General features: G+C 58.8%; 1 protein-coding gene across 6 annotated transcripts in view; it reads left to right on the top strand.

Annotated features, from left to right (window-relative positions):
• SYT7 (synaptotagmin 7) overlaps positions 1-18,343 on the top strand; it is a 59,189-nt gene that overhangs the window by 23,991 nt on the left and 16,855 nt on the right. Inside the window, exons 2-7 of one of the 6 annotated variants that reach the window (XM_032489554.1) lie at positions 14-117; positions 4,420-4,499; positions 8,261-8,392; positions 9,260-9,484; positions 12,951-13,319; positions 17,451-17,573. In XM_032489554.1, coding sequence (XP_032345445.1) covers positions 14-117; positions 4,420-4,499; positions 8,261-8,392; positions 9,260-9,484; positions 12,951-13,319; positions 17,451-17,573 — 1,033 coding nt within the window. Of the gene's footprint in view, positions 1-13; positions 118-4,419; positions 4,500-8,260; positions 8,393-9,259; positions 9,485-11,290; positions 13,320-17,450; positions 17,574-18,343 lie in introns of those variants that run through there. The other 5 variants (XM_032489555.1, XM_032489557.1, XM_032489558.1 and 2 more) reach the window with 5 other exon arrangements.

Below are 18,343 nucleotides of genomic sequence, written 5' to 3'. Positions count from 1 at the left end.
GTGTCCTCCTCAGGGGCACCCACCCGAGATGTCCTGCTGGTCTCTGCCATCATCACCGTCAGCCTTAGCGTCACTGTCGTCCTCTGCGGCCTCTGCCACTGGTGTCAGCGCAAACTGGTGAGGCTCCTAAGGGCCCCGGTGGCGGGACCTGGCCCTACACCCCGCCCCGCCTCAATTACAAGCTCATGAACGCTCTCAAGGGTGCTCGCAGACGACCCACCTGCCCACATAGTCAGGCACACTTCCGTAGAAATTCACACGGCACACACGCTCGCAGGCATGCTCGCACTGCGTTTGCTGGGTGTTGGCCGCGTATGTCAGTGTGTACACCCAGAGCCACAACCTAGGGACACACTGGTGGACCAACAGGGGTCTTAGACATTTTCATGGTCGTAATTACACGCACATATGTCCCACTTCCCGCAGAAAGAACCGCAGGCACACACGTGCAGGCTGAGAATAGAGGCCTCCTCCCACTGAGCGCTGCGCGCCCCTTCCTCTCCAACCGAACCCCCCTATAGCTGGGCGTTGCCGAGCCGTGTCTCCTGGCCAATGAGGAGACTCCTCCTGCCCCGCCCCACCCCCAGCCCTCGCACATCCATCCTGGTTCTCGGGGTTTGTACAAGCACAAACGGCTTCTTTTCATTTTTAACGAGGGCTGGGAAATTAACGAGCAGGATTAGGCCATTAATAAGTAACGAGACCGTCAGGAGGGACATTCATCACCGGAGGGCGCCAGGAGGGGGAGCAGGCTGAGCCGCCCTCCCCATCTGCCCGCAGCTCCCGGAGACCTCCACTCACCCCACGTCCTGCTGCCCCAGCTTAGAAGGGCGGTGGGGACTGCAGGGGGCACCCCTGAAGATGGGCTCAGAGGTGTCCCAGGTGTGGGTCCTCCTTTCTAGGGCTTGAGTGAGGAAGAGTCCCTGGCAGGCACCTTCCATGCCCCAGATTGAGAATGGTGGGAGTGAGAACAGGGTGCCGCATCTGGGAGCCCCATTCTCTCCCCGACCAGCCACAGAGGGGCCTGGGGGCAGGGGTGGGGACGGGAGCTGTGGCCATGGGTACTGTGTAGGTGGGAGTTTCATGCCTCAATCCTGTGGAAGAGAAGGGGCAGGTGCCCCTGGGGAAGACCCAAGAGGCCCATAACCTGCGTGCTTCCTTCAGGAAAGGCAAACCTGGGAATTGGAAGTGAGACTCTCCATTCTGGGATTTCAACCTCAGACAGCTCCTTTCCCTGGGGAGGAGCCCGCCCCGCCCCACGTGTTAGTGTGTGTGAGGGTGTGTGTGACTCGAGCCCACTCCTTGTATGCAGGTGCCAGGCTGACTGCCCTGCATTGTTCCTGGATTTCCTGTCTCTGTGTCTGTCTCAGAATTCCAAGGGAGGTGGAGGAGGGGGCTTGGCCACATGCCTGTGTGTGGAAGTGTCCTCAGAGGCCTGGGAGTGGCTGAATGCGCACTGCAGCCCTGTGCATCTCGTTGCAGGGCCCATTAGGCTGTCTGTCTGTCTGTATTTGAAGGCAGGGAAAGGCTGTATGAATAGGTGCTGCTGGTGACCTTGAGTGGGGGTCTTCTGTGCTAAGTATGTCGACCTCAAGGGCTTGGGCACAGCGTGTGTGTGTCTGTTCACCTCTGCATGATAGGATGTGGGTCATCTCATCAGATGCCTGCGTTAGCTGACACTTACGCTCCCCTGTCCTGGCTCCCCTGGTAAGTGCTGCAGTGCATGTATGCGTGTCTGTGTCTGTGTGTGTATCTGTGTGTTTGTTGAGAGCCCCACCCCCACTCACCTGGGGACAGGAATTCAGAGATGACAGCTTTTGTAGCAGTTGGGGGGCTGTCAGTGAAAGAGGTGCCTTGGGAAGCTGGGAGATGCAGAACCTTCCCTGGCCCAGCCCCTCCTCCCAGCTCCCAGCCAGGAACTTCCCCAGGGGTCCAGACCACAACATGTCCCTCTCTGGACTTGCTCCCCTGAGCTGCTGATAGAACGCTACTGTGCCCAGGACCTCAATCCTGCCACCTCCTTCTGCCCCCTAGTCTCAGAAGCCAGAGAGCTTTCTATCTGGGCTTTCTCCATGCTCCATGGAAGGGGCTTTGAAGTGCCCCCCTGCACAGTTGCTGGGCTCTCCTTGCCTGCCTGTCCCCTCAGCAGCAGTGACGTGATACCTGACAGCCCAGATCCCATTTCTAAACATTAATAACTTCCTTAATCTCCAGCTGGCTTTTTCTGGATCAGCCTGCCAACCCCCTCCCTGATAAGCAGGCTGGGGGTTTTGGGCTCCCTTGGAGCTGCCTAATGTCCCCTGGACGCCACCTGGGATTTCTAATGTTGCCCCATTAACTTCCCCCTGCCCCCCAAAGCAAGTCCTGCCCAGTTCCTGCCCCCTGTATGCCCCAACTCCTCTGCAAAGGGATCTTTGTGGCTGAAGGGGAAGCTTCTCTGAGCCGTGGAAGGAAGAGCGGCAAGCAGAAGCTTCTAGAATGCCCTGGGTGAACCAGATGCCTGGCCTTGGGGAAGGGGCAGCTGATCAGCCTTAGAAGAGGGTGCTGACCAGGGCAAGTTCCCTGAAGACTAGGAAGAAAAGGGAGAGCGGGTGAGAGGTGGGCTTGGTGGGGGGGCTCTCAGCAGGGTGCTCACTGCCCTGAACTGCTGGAGAAGAGTGGAAGCGGGGCTTCTGCCTGAGGGTCCTGCCCAAGAAGGACATGTAGAGGGGCTACAGGCCCCTGAACTTCCCAGTTGGAACTGGGAATTGATTGGGATTTGAACTTCTGCATAACAGTGAGAGGGACAAGAGGTGAGCTGAGAGAGGGCAGCTTCTGTGGACCTAGAGGATCCAGCAGCTGTTTTTAACTCTTCAAGTTCTGGCTCAGAGGCAACAGCCTGAGGCTCAGACCCCAGGGTGGGTGGGGGTGATGGTTTCTGAGAACCTCCGAGTACCAGGTTTAGAAGCTGTACAGTCCCTGCCACCATGGGGGTCGGCGTTCCCAGGGGTGGGAGCTGAAGCAAGTAAGGAGAGAAGTAAGAACATCTGTGGTGAGCACCTCGAAGGGGGAAGGACCGGGGCTCATCCAGTGACACTGCACCATTTCTGAAAGGAGGAAAGGGAGGCCAGAGAGGGCGAGGGACTTGACCAGGGTGACATGGGGAATATGGGGCACTGCTGACACAGGATCCTCGCACCCCTGAGACATAGGGGTCCTGGAGGTGCAATGAGAGCCCTACCCCACCCCCTTCCTAGGAGCCACACTGTTGTTCTCCCTAAACAGGCAGCTCCCGTGCCCGGGAAGGGGCCGTAGCTGCCAGAAGCATCAGGGAACGTGGCTGTACGGCTTTTATTTTGCTTTAGGGAGGATGGAATAATTGACTGTTGTGACTGTGGTCTTGGCACACATGACGGGATGTTGGGGAAATGTGTACCCTCGTGTGTGTTTGTGTCCGTCCCCACTCGGCTGGGCAGGGGCAGGCCAGTACCCAGTGGGAGACAGCTCCAGCCCCGGCACAGCCCCCAGCCCCGCACCACCTGCATCAGCCCTGGCCTGGCCCAGGCCCGTGGCCCATGGGTGTGCATGAGGACGCTTGGTGACAGCCAGGAATGTTAATGGTGCCAAGCTCTGCATGAGCTAAATTTAGAAACCCAAACCGAGAAGGTGAATGGTGCTCACCTTCCCGGCAGCAGGCCCAGTCACTGCTGCAGCCATGGTCCTTCCTCTAGCCAGGGGACCTGGTGTGCCCACCCTGTCCTGCCCTGCCCCTCCTCCACTTTTGCCATTGTGAGGGACTCTAGGGGGACGGTCCAGGCTGCCTCTGGCCTCAGAGTCAGTGGGCAGCCTTGCTTTTCCAGGCTTTTCTTCTGACAAAGGAGATGCTCAGTCCCCACTCTGCCTCACAGGCCCAGGTGAGGAGGACCCCAGGGAGCTCCCAGACAGTGATGGACACATCCCCGGCAGGACTGGGCACAGGCCCTCCCCCAGCCCTGGCCGCTCACGTCACTGGCCACTGCCAACCTTGCCCTGCAGGATGCCACCCCCACCATCTGGGGGCGGTGACGTGGCCAGTATGACGTGGCCAGGCGCCTGAGAGCCGTCTGTCCATGGCAGAGGGAGATATGTTTCTGGGAGCCGAGCCAGAGCCCCAGGAGACAGGCGAACGGGAGGAGCCTCATCCCTGGGGGTCAGGGATGGCGTGCAGATCAAGGGGGCGGGGCAAGTCCTAGAGCCCGATGGGGCCCCCGAGTTGCCAACCAGGGAGCAGGGATCAGTGGGGCTAGCACCTCACACTGGTGATGCCCTCACACATTGGCTCCAGGCCTTGTTGCTGAGGCTGGGCTCCAGACTACTCCCCTTCCTGGGGAGCCCCATTCTGGGGACGCAGGGAGGGTCCAGCCCCATCTCCCAGGAGTGACCCTGGTGTTACCTCTGCAGGGCAAACGCTACAAGAACTCCTTGGAGACGGTGGGCACGCCAGACTCAGGGCGTGGACGCAGTGAGAAGAAGGCCATCAAGTAGGTGCCAGGCTTCGAGTCTGGGTTGGGACACCCAGGCAGCCAAGTGGGAGGAGCCCCTCGCCCCTCCCTAGATCTGGCCACACTCACATGCAGTTTCCCCCTCAGACCCTGGCACTCGCTCTCTCCCCACCCCACCCCCATACTCGCTCGCCCAGCCCCTCAGGGTGGCTCCAGGGCTCTGCATTTTCTCTCTGTGCCTCCCAGACCCTCACAATGTCCCAGGGCCCCATTTTCTGGCTGCTCTCACTCCCAGCACTGTCTGCCTCCTCCCTCAACCCTGGTTGCTGGCTCCTCCATCTGACCCTCATATCACACACTGTCCCTGACCCCTGCGTGACTCTCCTGCACCACTGACCTCATCCCCCAGCCCCCAGGGCATGGGGAGCCTCTCCCGTGGGGGCGGGGTGGGGGGCTCAGACTGTTCTCTCAGAGCCCACCAATGTTCTGAGGGTAACCTGGAAGGGGGACAGACAAAAACCCTGGGGCTCCCAGCAGAAGCCAGTGCTGGGCCTCTCAGGGGAAGCATAGCACTGAGGAGAGACTCTTCCCTCTCACTTCTTGCTCACGTCTTGCTGCCTCTGTCTCGTCCTGTTTCCGCATTTGGCTCTGAGAAACCTCTTCAAGTAGGCAGGTCTGCCTTGCACTGCAGACCACTGCTGAGAGTCACTGGGAGACACCAGGAGAAGCTCCCCTGCCCTACCTGGTTGGGGGCTCTGGGCAGGGGGTGTTTTCTCTAGAGGATTGTGCCCTCTGGCCAATGGCGCTTGGACCCTTCCTTTCTGCCTGGCCCAGGCCTTTACTAGGAGGCTGTCAGGCCAAGGTACCGCTGGGCGCCCCTCCATCACAGCCTGCTGGGGCTGAACCTGCCAGCCAAGGGCTCTGCCTGGAAGCCAGACATCCCCCAGTCTTCCCACTCTGCCTCCTTCACCTCAAGGCCCCAACTGAGCCTCCCCACGCCCGCCCTCCTGCCCTCCCCCTTGTCCGTCTTGCTCCCTTCCCCTCTTCCTCCTTCCCTTCTTCCTCTCCTCTGCTCCTGAGGGCTCCCTCCTCGGCCCCCCTCCTCTTTTTTCATCTCTTGCTCTGACCCTGTTTGGGGCCTTCACAGAAGCTGCGGGTGTGTGTTGGCGGGGGCGGGTAAGTGCAGGGGTGGGCCAGGCCCAGGTTGGGGGTGGGTAGGAGGCTCAGGCGGAGGCTGTGGGGAGCCTTTGAAGGTGGATTTGGTTGCACACTCTCCAGTCTTCAAAAGCAAGAGCTGGCAGGTCTCAGGGGCTGTTGCAAAGCCCGGGCCCCAGGCTTTCTGGAGGGAGGAGGGACCACGTCAGGGGAGGCTGGGCCCACCCAGCACTTGTGCCGCCTCCAGGCCAGGCCTCTTAATGAGTTTGCACGACTGTCTGGGCTGGGGGCCTGTCTCTGCCAGGTGACCATAACCTTCCTGGATAGGGTATGATGTCCTAGATAGACCTAGAAAGCGCCCATGAGAGAAGATGGGATTCCCAACAAGGAGCAGGGCATGGGCAGCGGGCTCTGCGGGCTGGTGCAGTGCCTTGAGGGCTCTCTAAGACAAAGTGAGGGCAACAGTGGGTCATCCCTCGCCTCTCTGTGGCCCTGCAGTCCCTGCCCTCTCCTACCCTGCTGAGCTGTCAGACCCTCTGTCCCAGGGAAAGGAAGCCACTATTCATGTCTACATGCCCCCAGGCTCCTAGGCCTTTGCCTCTTGCCAGGGCCCAAAGCCAGTGGAGTGGTGGGAAGCAGGGTTTACCTGCTCCCCATGGGCTTAGGACCTCCTCCAAAAGGACTGTGTTATCAAGGATTCTGGGAAGTTTCATTCTTCAATAGTGTTTCCCAAACTGTGTTCCTCAGAGCACCTGTGCCCCCTAAATGATTAGTAGTTATCCCATGAATCCAGGGTACTATGACCAACTGGATCTGGGAATCACTGCACACTCCACCTCCCCCTTGGAGACACTGATATTGACACATTAAAGACACTGAGAAGTCCTGCAGTAAAGGAATCAGTGTTTTGCAAACTTATTTAATTAAAGATCCTCTTTTCTATTACCATCAAGCACAACCTGAGGGATGCTGGGGTGCTGTGGGGCACAGCACAGGAGGCTAGCCCGGCAGTGATGGCCTGGGTAGATCTTTCTCTCTAGGACCTAGGGTTGGATGGCCCTCAATTTTGGAGATCTGGAAGGGGCAGGGGAAGAGAGGCCTTCCAACTGCTTCATCTCTCTGTTACATTAAGGGAGGGGGACCACAGGACGTCTCCAGTGGGAATAGAGTCTTCTGTGGAGGGAGCCTCACCAGGAAGGGCCCCCGTCCTTCTCCCCCCTCCCAGGTCCCAGTGTCCTGTCCTGCCTCTCCCACCACCCACCCCCACTGCCCTTGTGAACTGGCTTTGGCCTTGGACCCTATGCACAGAGTCCCCTGTGAGACATTTCCAAGGTTCACTCTGGACTGACAGAGACTCTGTCCACACCAGGGAAGCCCAAGGGAGCCATGCCACCTTCAAGCCAGGGCCACCATCTCCTCCTGGCCTGTGAGGATGGCTCAGCTTCTCTCCCGCTTTCTCTCCTTTGTTCCCGAGTCCAAGATCAAAGTCAAACTCTGGGGATTGGAGGGGGCTGAGAAGCAGGCCCCCCAAGACCATGTTTCCTCCATCCTTAGGGGGTATGACCTCAACGAGGTCCTCACCTTGGCCTCGAGCAGTGGCACAGCTGCAGCACATGGCAGGCCCACCCCCAACACTCCTCTCGAGCCCTTTCCCATAGACGCATTCCTGAGGGCTCAGTGATGGCTCTTTTCTGGAATGTTCCTTTGGCCTGGGAGCTGCCCTCCTCTCTCCTCTCCCTTTGCCCCCAGGTCTGCTGCCTTCCCCCAGCTGAGGTCCCCACATTCTTTTTGCTTCTAGGGTATTTGCATTTTCGGTAAGACACATCAGCAGGAGGGGGTGGGGAGACCAGGGCCTTTCCAGACCCAGCAGTTCCACTTTGGAAAGGGACAGGAGCAGGCCTGGTACATGCCAAGGGCCCAAGGCTGAGAAGGCCAGGTCCCCTCCACCCTGGAAGAGCCCTTGGTGACCCAGCCTTTCTTGAGGTGGGGAGAGAGCGAAGGAGGCTCAGGGGGGCCTTAGGCTGGGGGGAGAAGGAGAAAGACGGGCAGGGAGCTGGGCCTGTACCAGGAGCAGCTCCATAAAGTAGATGGAAGCGAAGAGAACCTCGGGTCTTCCAGAACTGGGGTCTCTACCCTAGCATGGCGGCGCTGATGGCTCGGCAGTTTCAGCCAACATTCTGGTTTGACAAGCATGGAGACTGAGGCCAGGAGAGGTGGGGCCCACCCAGTCGGCAGCAGGGTCTGATCTACCTTTCAGCAATTTCCAGCCAGAAACCCGTCCCCTGCCTCCTCCCACTTCCCCCCACAACCATCGCCATCCCACCCCAGGCCCTGTCCCCAGCGCCCTCTTCCTCTCCGCTCCTTTCTCACCATCTTTCTCTCTCCCACCAGCTTCCTGGGTGTGAGGCTCCAGCCTGCCAGCCTGCAGCTCGCCTCCTTTCCACGCGGCTTCTCCCACCCTGGAGCGTGTGCGGTGTGCGCGTGCGCGTGTGCGTGTGCCGGGCACCTCTCTTCCTCCCGCAGGAGCCGACCCGGCCCGCCCCACCCTCAGTGCCCCGGGCCCGTCCCCTCTGCACGCACAGGACTTGCAGTTCTTGTTTCTTCTTGTATCTCCTGTTTTCTCCCCTCTCTCTCTGCCCCTCCAGTGATCTAGACAGAGACTTTTGGAATAACAATGAGAGCACAGTGCAGCAGAAATGGAGCTCCTACCCTCCCAAGGAGTTTATTCTAAACATTTCACCCTACGCCCCTTATGGCGACCCACGACTGTCCCTCAAGTGAGTGACTTTACCTGGTTTGATCATATGTAATGAGTCTCCGCGCACGCCCTCCTTACCCCTCCCGGCCCCTCACTTCTCCTGCTCTTCCCCCCACCTCCCCACCCGTGCACCCCATGGGCAGGCTGACCATGGAGACGAGCAACCCCTCCTGCCCCCCCCCGCCTGCCTGCCCCTCTCCTGTCCCCTCCCCCAGGGCCAGCCACCAGGAGAGCCCCCTCCGCAGCCACACCCGGCCCCCTAACTGGTACCCGCGGCCCCCAACCCCCTCTGTGCAGTCAGGATGGGGTTGCACGTTTTTTGGTCCCTCCCTCTTGGTGTGGCTTGCTTTTTCCTCCTTGCTGTGTGCTGCTGCCCTGGCTGCTCTGGTGGTGGTCGGTCGTGGCGGTGGTGGCGGTGATGGTGGTGGTGGTGATGAACTCTGACTAACACAGCTTTCTCTCTCTCCCTGCCTTGGGGCCTCCTGGCCTGGACAGCCCGCTCTTCCTCCGTCGTTAACCCTTCGTTGTCCTGTGGGATAGAGTTGGAGGTGGCTGCCCTCCCCCCACCCCCGCCGCCCCTGCCCCAGGCGGTGGGGAGGGGCCCCCCTCCGTTGTCGTGGTGCGTTGTTCTCCGCCCCAGCCCGGGTCCCCTCTCTCCTTTATGCAGGCTCCGCTGGTGGCCCATTTGCAGTGCTGATGTCTCTCTCTCTCTCTCTGTCTGTCTCTTGTCCGTCTGTCTCTCTCCTCTTCTCTCACTGTCTCTTTCTTCCTTTTATCTGTCATTGTTTTTCCTCCTCTTACCCCCCCCACCATGTGTGGCCTGCCATCTCTCCCCCGCTGCCACCCGCGGTGCCCCTCTGGCCTGGCTGCCTCGTGGTGCCTCCAGTGGCACCCTCCTGGCGGGCGCCAAAGTGGCCGCCGCAGCGGGGCTGGCAGTGGAGCGGGAAGGCCGGCTAGGCGAGAAGCCGGCGCCGGTGCCGCCACCTGGAGAGGACGCCTTGAGAAGCGGCGGGGCTGCCCCCAGCGAGCCGGGCAGCGGTGGCAAGGCGGGGAGAGGCCGCTGGCGGACGGTGCAGAGCCACCTGGCCGCCGGGAAGCTCAACTTGTCCAAGTGAGTGATGGCCCCCACGGCCGCTGGAGCCGTGCGCTCAGGCCTGCCCCTGCCAGTGTGGACAGCAGGACCCCTGGCATGCCCGCTGCTGCCCCCAGAGGTGCCTTCCTCGGCCCCTGGCTCATCCCATCCCTTCACGAGACGCCCATCCTCCTTGCCATCGGGCACGACTAACTCAGCCATGCACTGTCATCTCAGCCTCCGGCTGCTGCTCCCATGAGTTTCTTTCTTTGCCACTAGCCAGGTCATTCCATTTTCTGCCCCCAGGGCAGCTTCATTTCAGTCTTTGGATCATCCCATCCTCTTTGATTGGCTGCCCCACCTCCACCTCCATAGGGCAGCACGCCGTGGTTATTAGCCATTGGACCATCCATCCTCGGGGAGCTGGCCAAGCCTGTTTTATGCCGCTCATCTGCCACCGGGCCTTCCTTCTTGCAACCAGCAATTGGCTCTAGACCCAGAGGTTGAGCCATTTCATTTTTGACCATCGGGTGACTCCATTGGCTTGTCCCAGTCTTGCTCACAACATGACACCATCTGTTCCACAGGCCCACCACAAGCAGCTGGGATGTTTCCCATTGGCTCATCCTCATCTCAGCCATCCCCATTGGCTGTCCCAGTCTTGGTCAGTGAGCTGTCCCACTATCAGCTGTTGGGATCGTGTATACTTGGAGGTTGGGTTGTTGAGCCGCAGCTAACTTCTCTTTTCTGACGAGGGTGGTCTGGACATCAGACAGAAGAGCCGTTTCCTTTTTAATAACTGTCTGAGCTTGCCAAATGGTCGGTCCCTCCCTCGGAGCAACAGGCACAGGATTGGCCCCTCTTTTAAGCAGATAGTGTGTCCCCCCCATCCCCCCATGGGGCCGCCTTGTTCTCATCTTAGCTCTTAGAACATTCTATTTTCCTACAGCTGAGCCTTCCAGGCTCTAAATCCTTTGAACTATGACCGTTCTCACTCATTGGGGTATAGGTTCCATTTTCAGCTTTTAGAACTGCCTCGTTCCCAGCTAATGGAGCAGCCTTTCAACTTAGAAGGCCAACAGCCCTGACCCCTTCTTAACAGTTGGGCTGGTTCTCTTCAGAAAGCCTGTGGTTTGTGCAATTGGGACCACTGAGAGCCACTGTGCTGAGACCTCATTTGCTTGTTGGCTTGAGGGAGCACAAGCCAGTTTCTCCCCTGACATCGAGCCTGGTGGGGTGGGCCCAGAGGGAAGCCCCACACCCACTCCGAGAGCCAGTCCCAGTGCCCCGCCCTCTCCAGGTGGCTCTAGCCACAGACTCCAGCCTGGCTGAGGCCTCCAAGACATCCACTGGCTCCAGGCCTGGAGGAACCAATTTTAGTTTCCTGTGACTAGAAGGTTGTAAATTGGACTAATTTTGGATATGATAGAAAACCAAAATGAGGTCAGCAAGGAGGAGGAGGAGGCCGCCCAAGTGCCATCCTCCCCAGTCCTCGGCCGGCCCCCAGGGAGCTGTGGGCCTACCTGGCCTGCCAGGCCTGGGCCTGCCCCGGTGGTTGCCCTGGTTCCAGGCCTGAACCAGGCAAGGCGACTGCGCCTTCCAAGACCCCAGCTAAAGCTATGTCTTGCCTTTCTCTCTTTCTCTCTTTCTCTCTTTCTTTCTTTCTTTCTTTCTTCCTTTCTTCCTTTCTTTCTTCCTTTCTTTCTTCCTTTCTTTCTTTTTCTTTCCTTCTTTCTTTCCTTTCTTTCTTTCCTTCTTTCTTTCTTTCCTTCTTTCTCTCATTTTCTCTTTACTATCCTCTGACTCTCTCTCCCTCTTTTGCTCTCACTTTTCTCTCTCTCTCCCTCTCAGCCCACAGAGGCAGCCTAACTGTTGTCCTTTTGGTTCCCAGGGTAGGCTCAGGGGGTGAGCCAGACTGAGGTCTGGTTACAGTGGTGGAAGCGGCTCCAGGGGCCCTGGGGCTGCCCTTGGGCAGCTCGGGGGTGCTGGCTGCCCAGCAGCCCTAGACCAGGAGGTGGCAAACTATCTCTATAAAGGGCCAACAGGAAATATTCAGACTTTGCCAGTTACAGGCTCTTTTATGATGACTCGGCCCCACCCTTGTCGCCCCAGAGCCGCCATAGATGGGTGTGAATTAATGACAATGGCTATATTCCAGTAAAACTTTATTTACAAAAAAAGATTACGGGCCAGATTTGCCAAGCCCTGCCCTAGACCACTGGATTGGGAGATGTAAAAAAGGGATAGAGGAAGAGGAGGTTGGAACCTCTGAGGCTCTGGCCCTGCCTGTGCTGAAATCTCTAGCCAGGAGACAAAGCACTCAGGTTGCCCAGGGAGGCCAGGGGTCTCTGACTCCTTCTGCCTCCACCTCCTGAGACATTTGCAGCTGCCACTGGCAAGGGAGTATTGACCAATAGCACATTTCCTGGGCCTGACCTCCTTAGGTCCCCATGGTAACCCCATGATGGAGGCAGCTCAGGAATTTTTACCCCATTTCACAGATGGAGAAATCGAGAGGTAGACTCCTTCTTCCAAAGCCCTACAGTTAGGGAGCGCTAGAGACAGGGTTTGAACCCTGGGTCTCTCTAACCCCCATGCCACCTCTGAACAGCCATGTCCTGTTTCCTGTCTGTCCTTGCCCAGTTCCCAGCAAGTTTCAAAGATGCTGTTGGCCCCTGAGGCAGGTGCCCTTTTGCACATGCGTAGAGGACAGGATGGTCACCCTGTTGTCTGTCAGAACTGTGGCCAAGGGGCAAGTCGGGTGCTTTCCTGCATCCCCTCCTCTGACTGGAAGTCATTCCCAAGATACCAACACAGGACATGAAACCTCAGAAACAAGGAGCCCGCCCCAAAGGAGGCAGAGATCTGTGCCCAAGCCTGAACCCTGAGGCAGTGCTGGCCATAGGCCAGAGGTCTGGGAGCCTGAGGACACGCCCCGGCCTCTGAGGACAGAGTATAAGAATTGTTGGCTTTCCCTGATTCACCATGCATTACTAGGCCAGCTCTGCGCTGGCCTGGATTTCCTCACGTCTCCAAAGGCCAATAGTACTTAGAACACAGAGGCAGACTTTCCTGGGGTCCCCCAGTGAGACGGCGGGAGGGGGTGGCACAGCTCCCTCCACCCGCTCCCATTCCAACTCGACAGGCAGCCACAGGGCCCTGGGACCCGCCTTCACCACGCAGCCTCTGCCGCTCCCGTGGCCACTCAGACCCGCAGGGAGGTCGGCTCAGACAGGAGGTATCCGGGCTCTAGCTGAGTCAGGGCCAGGGGGTGGGCTGGGCAGGGCTGAGCCGAGGGCCTCAGGGTGGGCGTGGGGCTCCGTGGCCTCCTGGGTGAGGTGGTGGCGGCGACAGCGGCAGCGACAACCCCGATGGAGGCCCAGCGAGGTCCAGCAGAGCACGCCCTGCACTGGGGCCTCCTAGTCTTGGCCCTTGTCGTCTGTCTCCTCCACTGTGATCCCTTCACCTGCTTCTCCTTTCTCTCCTCTCCTCCACCCGCCCCAAGTTTCGAGGACTCCACCCTGTCCACGGCCACTACCCTTGAGTCTATCCCCAGCTCCACGGGAGAGCCGAAATGCCAGCGACCCCGCACCCTGATGCGGCAGCAGAGCCTGCAGCAGCCGCTGAGCCAGCACCAGCGGGGCCGGCAGCCCAGCCAGCCCACCACCAGCCAGAGCCTGGGCCAGCTGCAGGCCCACATGGCCTCAGCGCCGGGCCCCAACCCCCGGGCCTATGGCCGGGGCCAGGCTCGGCAGGGCTCCTCGGCTGGCTCCAAGTACCGGCCGGCTGGCGGCCGCAGCCGCTCCAACCCGGGCAGCTGGGACCACGTGGTGGGGCAGATTCGAAACCGTGGCTTGGACATGAAATCCTTCCTGTAAGTCCCCCCCTTGAGCGGCCCGGCCCCCACCTCCCCGACCCAGCCTCTTTCCTCCCCATCTCCTTGGGAGTGGCTGGCCCTGAACGACTCTTGGCCCTCCATCTCCAAGGCAGGGTGCCAGGCAGACTCAGCCGTCCCCTCCCCAGCCTCTTGTGGCTTGTGGCTTGTGCCTGAAACATCCCCCACCCCCGAAGGATTTTATCTGAGCCATTCCTCTAAGGACCCTTGCCCATATTGCTAAAAGTCAGTGGAGATACTAAAGGATGCTGCTGAGGTCCTGGACCTGCCTCTCCCCTTCCTGGACAGTCCAGGCTGCTCCCAGCCTCCCTCTGCTCCCTGTGCTCCTGTGACCTCTCTCCTGCCTTCCTCCCAAACCTGGTCTCCTTCACAACATCGCCCAGGCCTTGCCTCCTCCCCTTCACTGTACTTCTTCCCTGTAACCCGACTCTGTTCACCTTCCTACCCTGCACTTCCTCCCTCCCTCCCACTTCCCCTGTCTCTGCCCTGGGCGCTGTCCTCTGCCTCCGACCTTCTATAACCACCTGCCCTCCAGCTCCCACCATGACCTATTCCCTGAGGACAAAGCTTGGATGTTCCCCCAAAGCTTTAGATAATGTTCCCAAATCAAGGCCTTCTTTCCTGTGTACAGGTCAGAGAAATAACACAGCATCTTGTCTAGCCTTAGCCATTCCCCTCTGCTGTGTGCAGCTTGGCCCCGCCCCCCATCACACACACACCGTGTGCCCTGACCTGCCTTCCCCCATAGGATCCCACCCAGGGTGCCCTCTCCCTTGTGTCCCTCTGGGCAGCTACATTCACCCTCAGAGCCCAGAGCAGGCCTGGGCTTCAGTCCCTGACATCACCTGCTGCCTCTGACCTAACATGACCTTCCTTCCAGGCTCTGGGGATTATTCCCATCACCCAGGTCTTTCCTGGGAGCACTTTTCATGGAGCAGGAGACCACCACACTAAGCCTGGGAGAGGAGAAAGGGAGGAGGAAGGGGAAGGCCAAGGTCAAGTCCCAGCTTATTGGCAAGATGTAGGGATTCTGAAGGCAAGCAAGTCCCTCAGAGCATCCTGCCCCTCTGGCTGAGACCCTAACCCGAGAGCGTGGTCAGGAGTGCTGCCCCTGGGAGAGGCACCTCAACGGAGGAGTCCCCACCACGCCAGCTTCCCATACCCGTGCACATGGCCTGTGGCCCTGGCCAGGCAGGACATGCTGCCTGTGACTCTACTTGGCAAAACTGGGCAGCGCATCTGCTGGGCTTTCCCCCACCCAAGGACCCTCGGGAATCCAGCTGGATGCCTGCATGAGACAAGGCAGCAGTCTTGTTCTGGGATGGATGCCGTGGCACTGGCGTGGAGTAGGAGAGTGGAGGAACTTAGTTCTGCTGTGGCTTGAACAGAACTGAGAACTAGCTGGAACCCTGCATCCTTCTGCTCCTCCTGATTTCAGGCTGCTCTTTGCACAGCCATCCCCCTGCCTCCCATTCTAGCAGCCATCACACAGGGGCAGGGGCCATGCCCAGGCTCTGGGAAGAAAGGAGCCAGCTGCAGGAATGCCCCTGGGTACCAACTCTTCCCTGCTCACTGTCTCTCTAGCTGGCCAGAATTTAATGCATCACTCGTGTGCCAGCATCTTTGTTCACACTTCTGCCCGCTGCTGCTTTCGGGCCCCTCACCTGCTGGCCACCTCCAGAGCGCACCCCAACCCCCCAACCCCTCCACTTGTAGTCCCTCACAGCAGGGGTCGGCAAACTTTTTCTGTGAAGGGCCAGATTATAAATAATTTAGGCTTTGAGAGACACATGTGGTCTCGATCACATTTTTTCAAAACAACCCTTTAAAAATGTACAAACCATTCTTAGCTTGTGGGCTGTACAAAAACAGGCCACCAGCTGTGGTTTGCCAGCCCCTGACCCCTGCCTTACAGTTTAGCTGGCATGCTTCTGACGCCCTTCTGTTGCCTCAGACGTTGGTGGCCCAGGTAGGGAGTTGGGGAGAGAGGGCTAGCCAGGCCCCTCAAGATCCCACCCCCTCTGGCAGGGACAAGGCATTCCTCCTCCTTCATGGATGTAACTCCCCCAACAACACCAGCTTCTCCCCCAAATCTCCATCCCTGGCCCTTCGTTCTCACCCCTGTGGCCTGTGATGCCGGGAAGAATGACAAATTGGGAACTTATGCAGAGGAGCCGTTTTGTTTTTAAGAAGAGCCAAAGGAGTATCTGAAAAATGCATTAACCAGGGAAAAACATGTTGTTTTCCTTGGGTTTGCCTTCCCCCAGCACAACCAGCTCCCGAGCAGCCAAATGGAATTTTACCAACTACGAAACAGTACCGGTGGGCAGGGAACAAAGAAAATGAGGATTTGTCCTGAGGGAAGGGGGGAGTTGTTTCCCAGAAGTTAGATGCCAGTGCAAGTGTCAGCCTGGACCAAGAAGCAAAGACGGAGAAGGCGGGGGAGAGGGGAGGGTATAGCTCAGTGGTATAATGCATGCTTAGCATACATGAAGTGCTAGGTTCAAGTCCCAGTACCTCCGTTAGAAAATAAATAAATAGATAGATAAATATACCTAATTACTTCCTCCCTCCTTAAAAAAAAAAATAAGACAGCATCTACCTAGCTTTAAATAAATAGATAAATAAACCTAATTACTTCCTCCCTAAAAAAAAGAGAAGGCAGCATCCATCTAGCGTCATCCCCTCCTCGGACCCCACAGCCATCTCCTGTTTTCTAGGACCCCTGGGCCCCCGCCCCTCCCCTTGGATGTCATTTCTTACTGGAGGAGTTCCCTTTTGGACAACCTCTCTGGGAAAGCGCCATGGCCAGTGGTTCCTCTCTAAACCTTGCCCTCCTGGTTGGTGGTTGAAGTGGTAGACTTCCTGACCCAGGATCTCCCACCCTCCAGAACATTCCATCAGGCTTATTATCTTTCCCTTGGCCCTTCTTGAGACACGCCCTCATGCCTGCCCCATCCGAAAATCCCTCTCACCTTGTTCTGATGAAAGCCCAATGCTGGAAGAGCTCAGTAAAGCAGCCAGAAAATGCCCACGAACTCAGATGGTTTTGAGGGGCAGAGGGCCACTCCTCGCCCCTAGAAAGCGCTGGCAGCCCCACAGTTGCCCCGCTGTTCTCTGTGACAGCCTCACACTAAGGATGTTACACCTTGACCTCTGGCTCCAAGCTGCTGCCCACATGCCGACTCCTTGTCTGCCTGGACTGTGCCTCCAGCCTCCTCCAGACTGTCCTCGCTGCAGACACAGACTCCCTCTGGTCCTGCCACCACTTCTCCAGGCCTTGCCAGCTTCCTGCGCTTTCTCTCTCTCCACCTTTGCCTTTGGATGCCTTCTGGACTGCTTCTCCAAGGAAAGACCCCTGAATTGGACCCAAAAGCTATGGTGGTTATTCTCTGAGCTCCAGGACGGGGAACGCAGGAGAAGACCTTCGATGGCCAGCAGGCCATATGCCGGAAGAGACTTGCCTTCTCCTCCAGCGGGCTGTGTGTCCAGGGACCTGGGGGAGGGAGCTCCTGAGACCCCTTCTGGCATCAAAGACATCTGCTGACCTTGACCCAGGGATGTCTTTATGAGGGGCTTAACCGGGTGCAGTGCCCGTTGGATTTCCAAACTTTCTAAGAATGTCCCACCTGCAGTCCCAAAGCAAGATGGCAGCAGAGCCCTCCCTCTTCTCTCAGGGACCCAGAAGGTCTGGGCGAGTAGCCTCTGGCCTTGGTTCAGCCATGGAAATGGACCATGTCCCAGGGCCTGGGCTCCTCTCCCCGCAGTCTTCCCCGCTTGTTTCCGCGGGTGTCCCAGTCACACGCCATCTCACAAGCCTCTGCCCAGCCCCTTCCCCGTTTCTCTCCCGAGACTCCTGCTTTGGCCCCAGGCAAGCTGGGTCTCAGGCCGCGGACACCTGCCCTCCATTCCCTCCCTCCCTGCCTCCACCCTACTCTGCTCTACGACTGTTGACAGTGCTGAAGTTTGGTTTCTCTTCTACAGGGCCAGTTTCTTACGCTTTTTTCTTCTCTCTCTTTGTCTCTGTCTCTGTCTCTCCTTCCCCTCCCTGCCCTGGCCCGTGGGGCCTCCTCCTCTCACCCCGGCTGGTGGGCTGCCCATCCTGGGCAGGGAAGGCCGGATGGTGGTGCTATCCTTGGTCTTAGGGCTTTCGGAACAGGATGACTTTGCCAATATCCCTGACCTGCAAAACCCAGGAACCCAGCAGAACCAGAACGCTCAGGGGGACAAGAGGTACGAGCACAGGCGAGGGCCTGCAGCGGCAGTGGCAGCGGCGGCAGAGGAGGAGGAGGCGCGGAGAGGCCGCCAGCCTCACACGGCCGGCTGCTGGACAAGGCAGCAGTGGCGCCTTCAGCAGATGCTGGAGCAGGAGGACAGCCCCCTCCCCAGCCAGTGCCCTCACACACGCCACCCTGGTGGTGTCCCTTGGGTCTGAGGCCAGTGTGGCTATCCTGGGACCATTCTGGATCAAGCCTGCTCCCCGGGCATGCCTGCCCTCGCCCGGAGCAAGCCAGCCTTTCTGCCCCATCTTCCTGCTTGGCTCCCCTCTGCTGCCCCGTCATCTTTCATTTCTGCCCCACCCCGACCCAGAAATCCCAGTTTCTCCGGTGGTTGGTGGGTGGGGGGGATGTTAGGGAAGGGGCGCCAGCCTGTTCTCCCTCATCCCCGCCACCTCAACCTCCCTGTTGCCTGGAGTCCTGCTGGGGTGATGGTCACACACCCCCTGCAGAGATGTGACCAGACTGCTTGGCTGATGGAAGAGGAGCCCCTGGTGGGGAGGGTCTGGGGAATGGGAGAGGCCTGGTGACCAGAAAGAACCAGAAAAGCAGCCCTTGAGCCCGAGGTACGAAGAGGAGGGAATAGGATGGAGGGGTGAGAGCAGCCAGCAGGTGCCGGCCAGGCCCCCGTCACTGGGAGCCCTGCTGCTGGCCCTCGGGAGTAGCCTGTGTGGCCATAGCATAGACCGAACAGAGGGCTGGACAATAAACCATCCATAGCGCCGG

This window comes from Camelus ferus, chromosome 10 (genome assembly GCF_009834535.1).
Source record: "Camelus ferus isolate YT-003-E chromosome 10, BCGSAC_Cfer_1.0, whole genome shotgun sequence".
NCBI lineage: Eukaryota > Metazoa > Chordata > Mammalia > Artiodactyla > Camelidae > Camelus > Camelus ferus.
The sequence above is the reverse complement of the archived record's forward strand: the minus strand, read 5'-3'. Positions and strand labels throughout refer to the sequence as shown.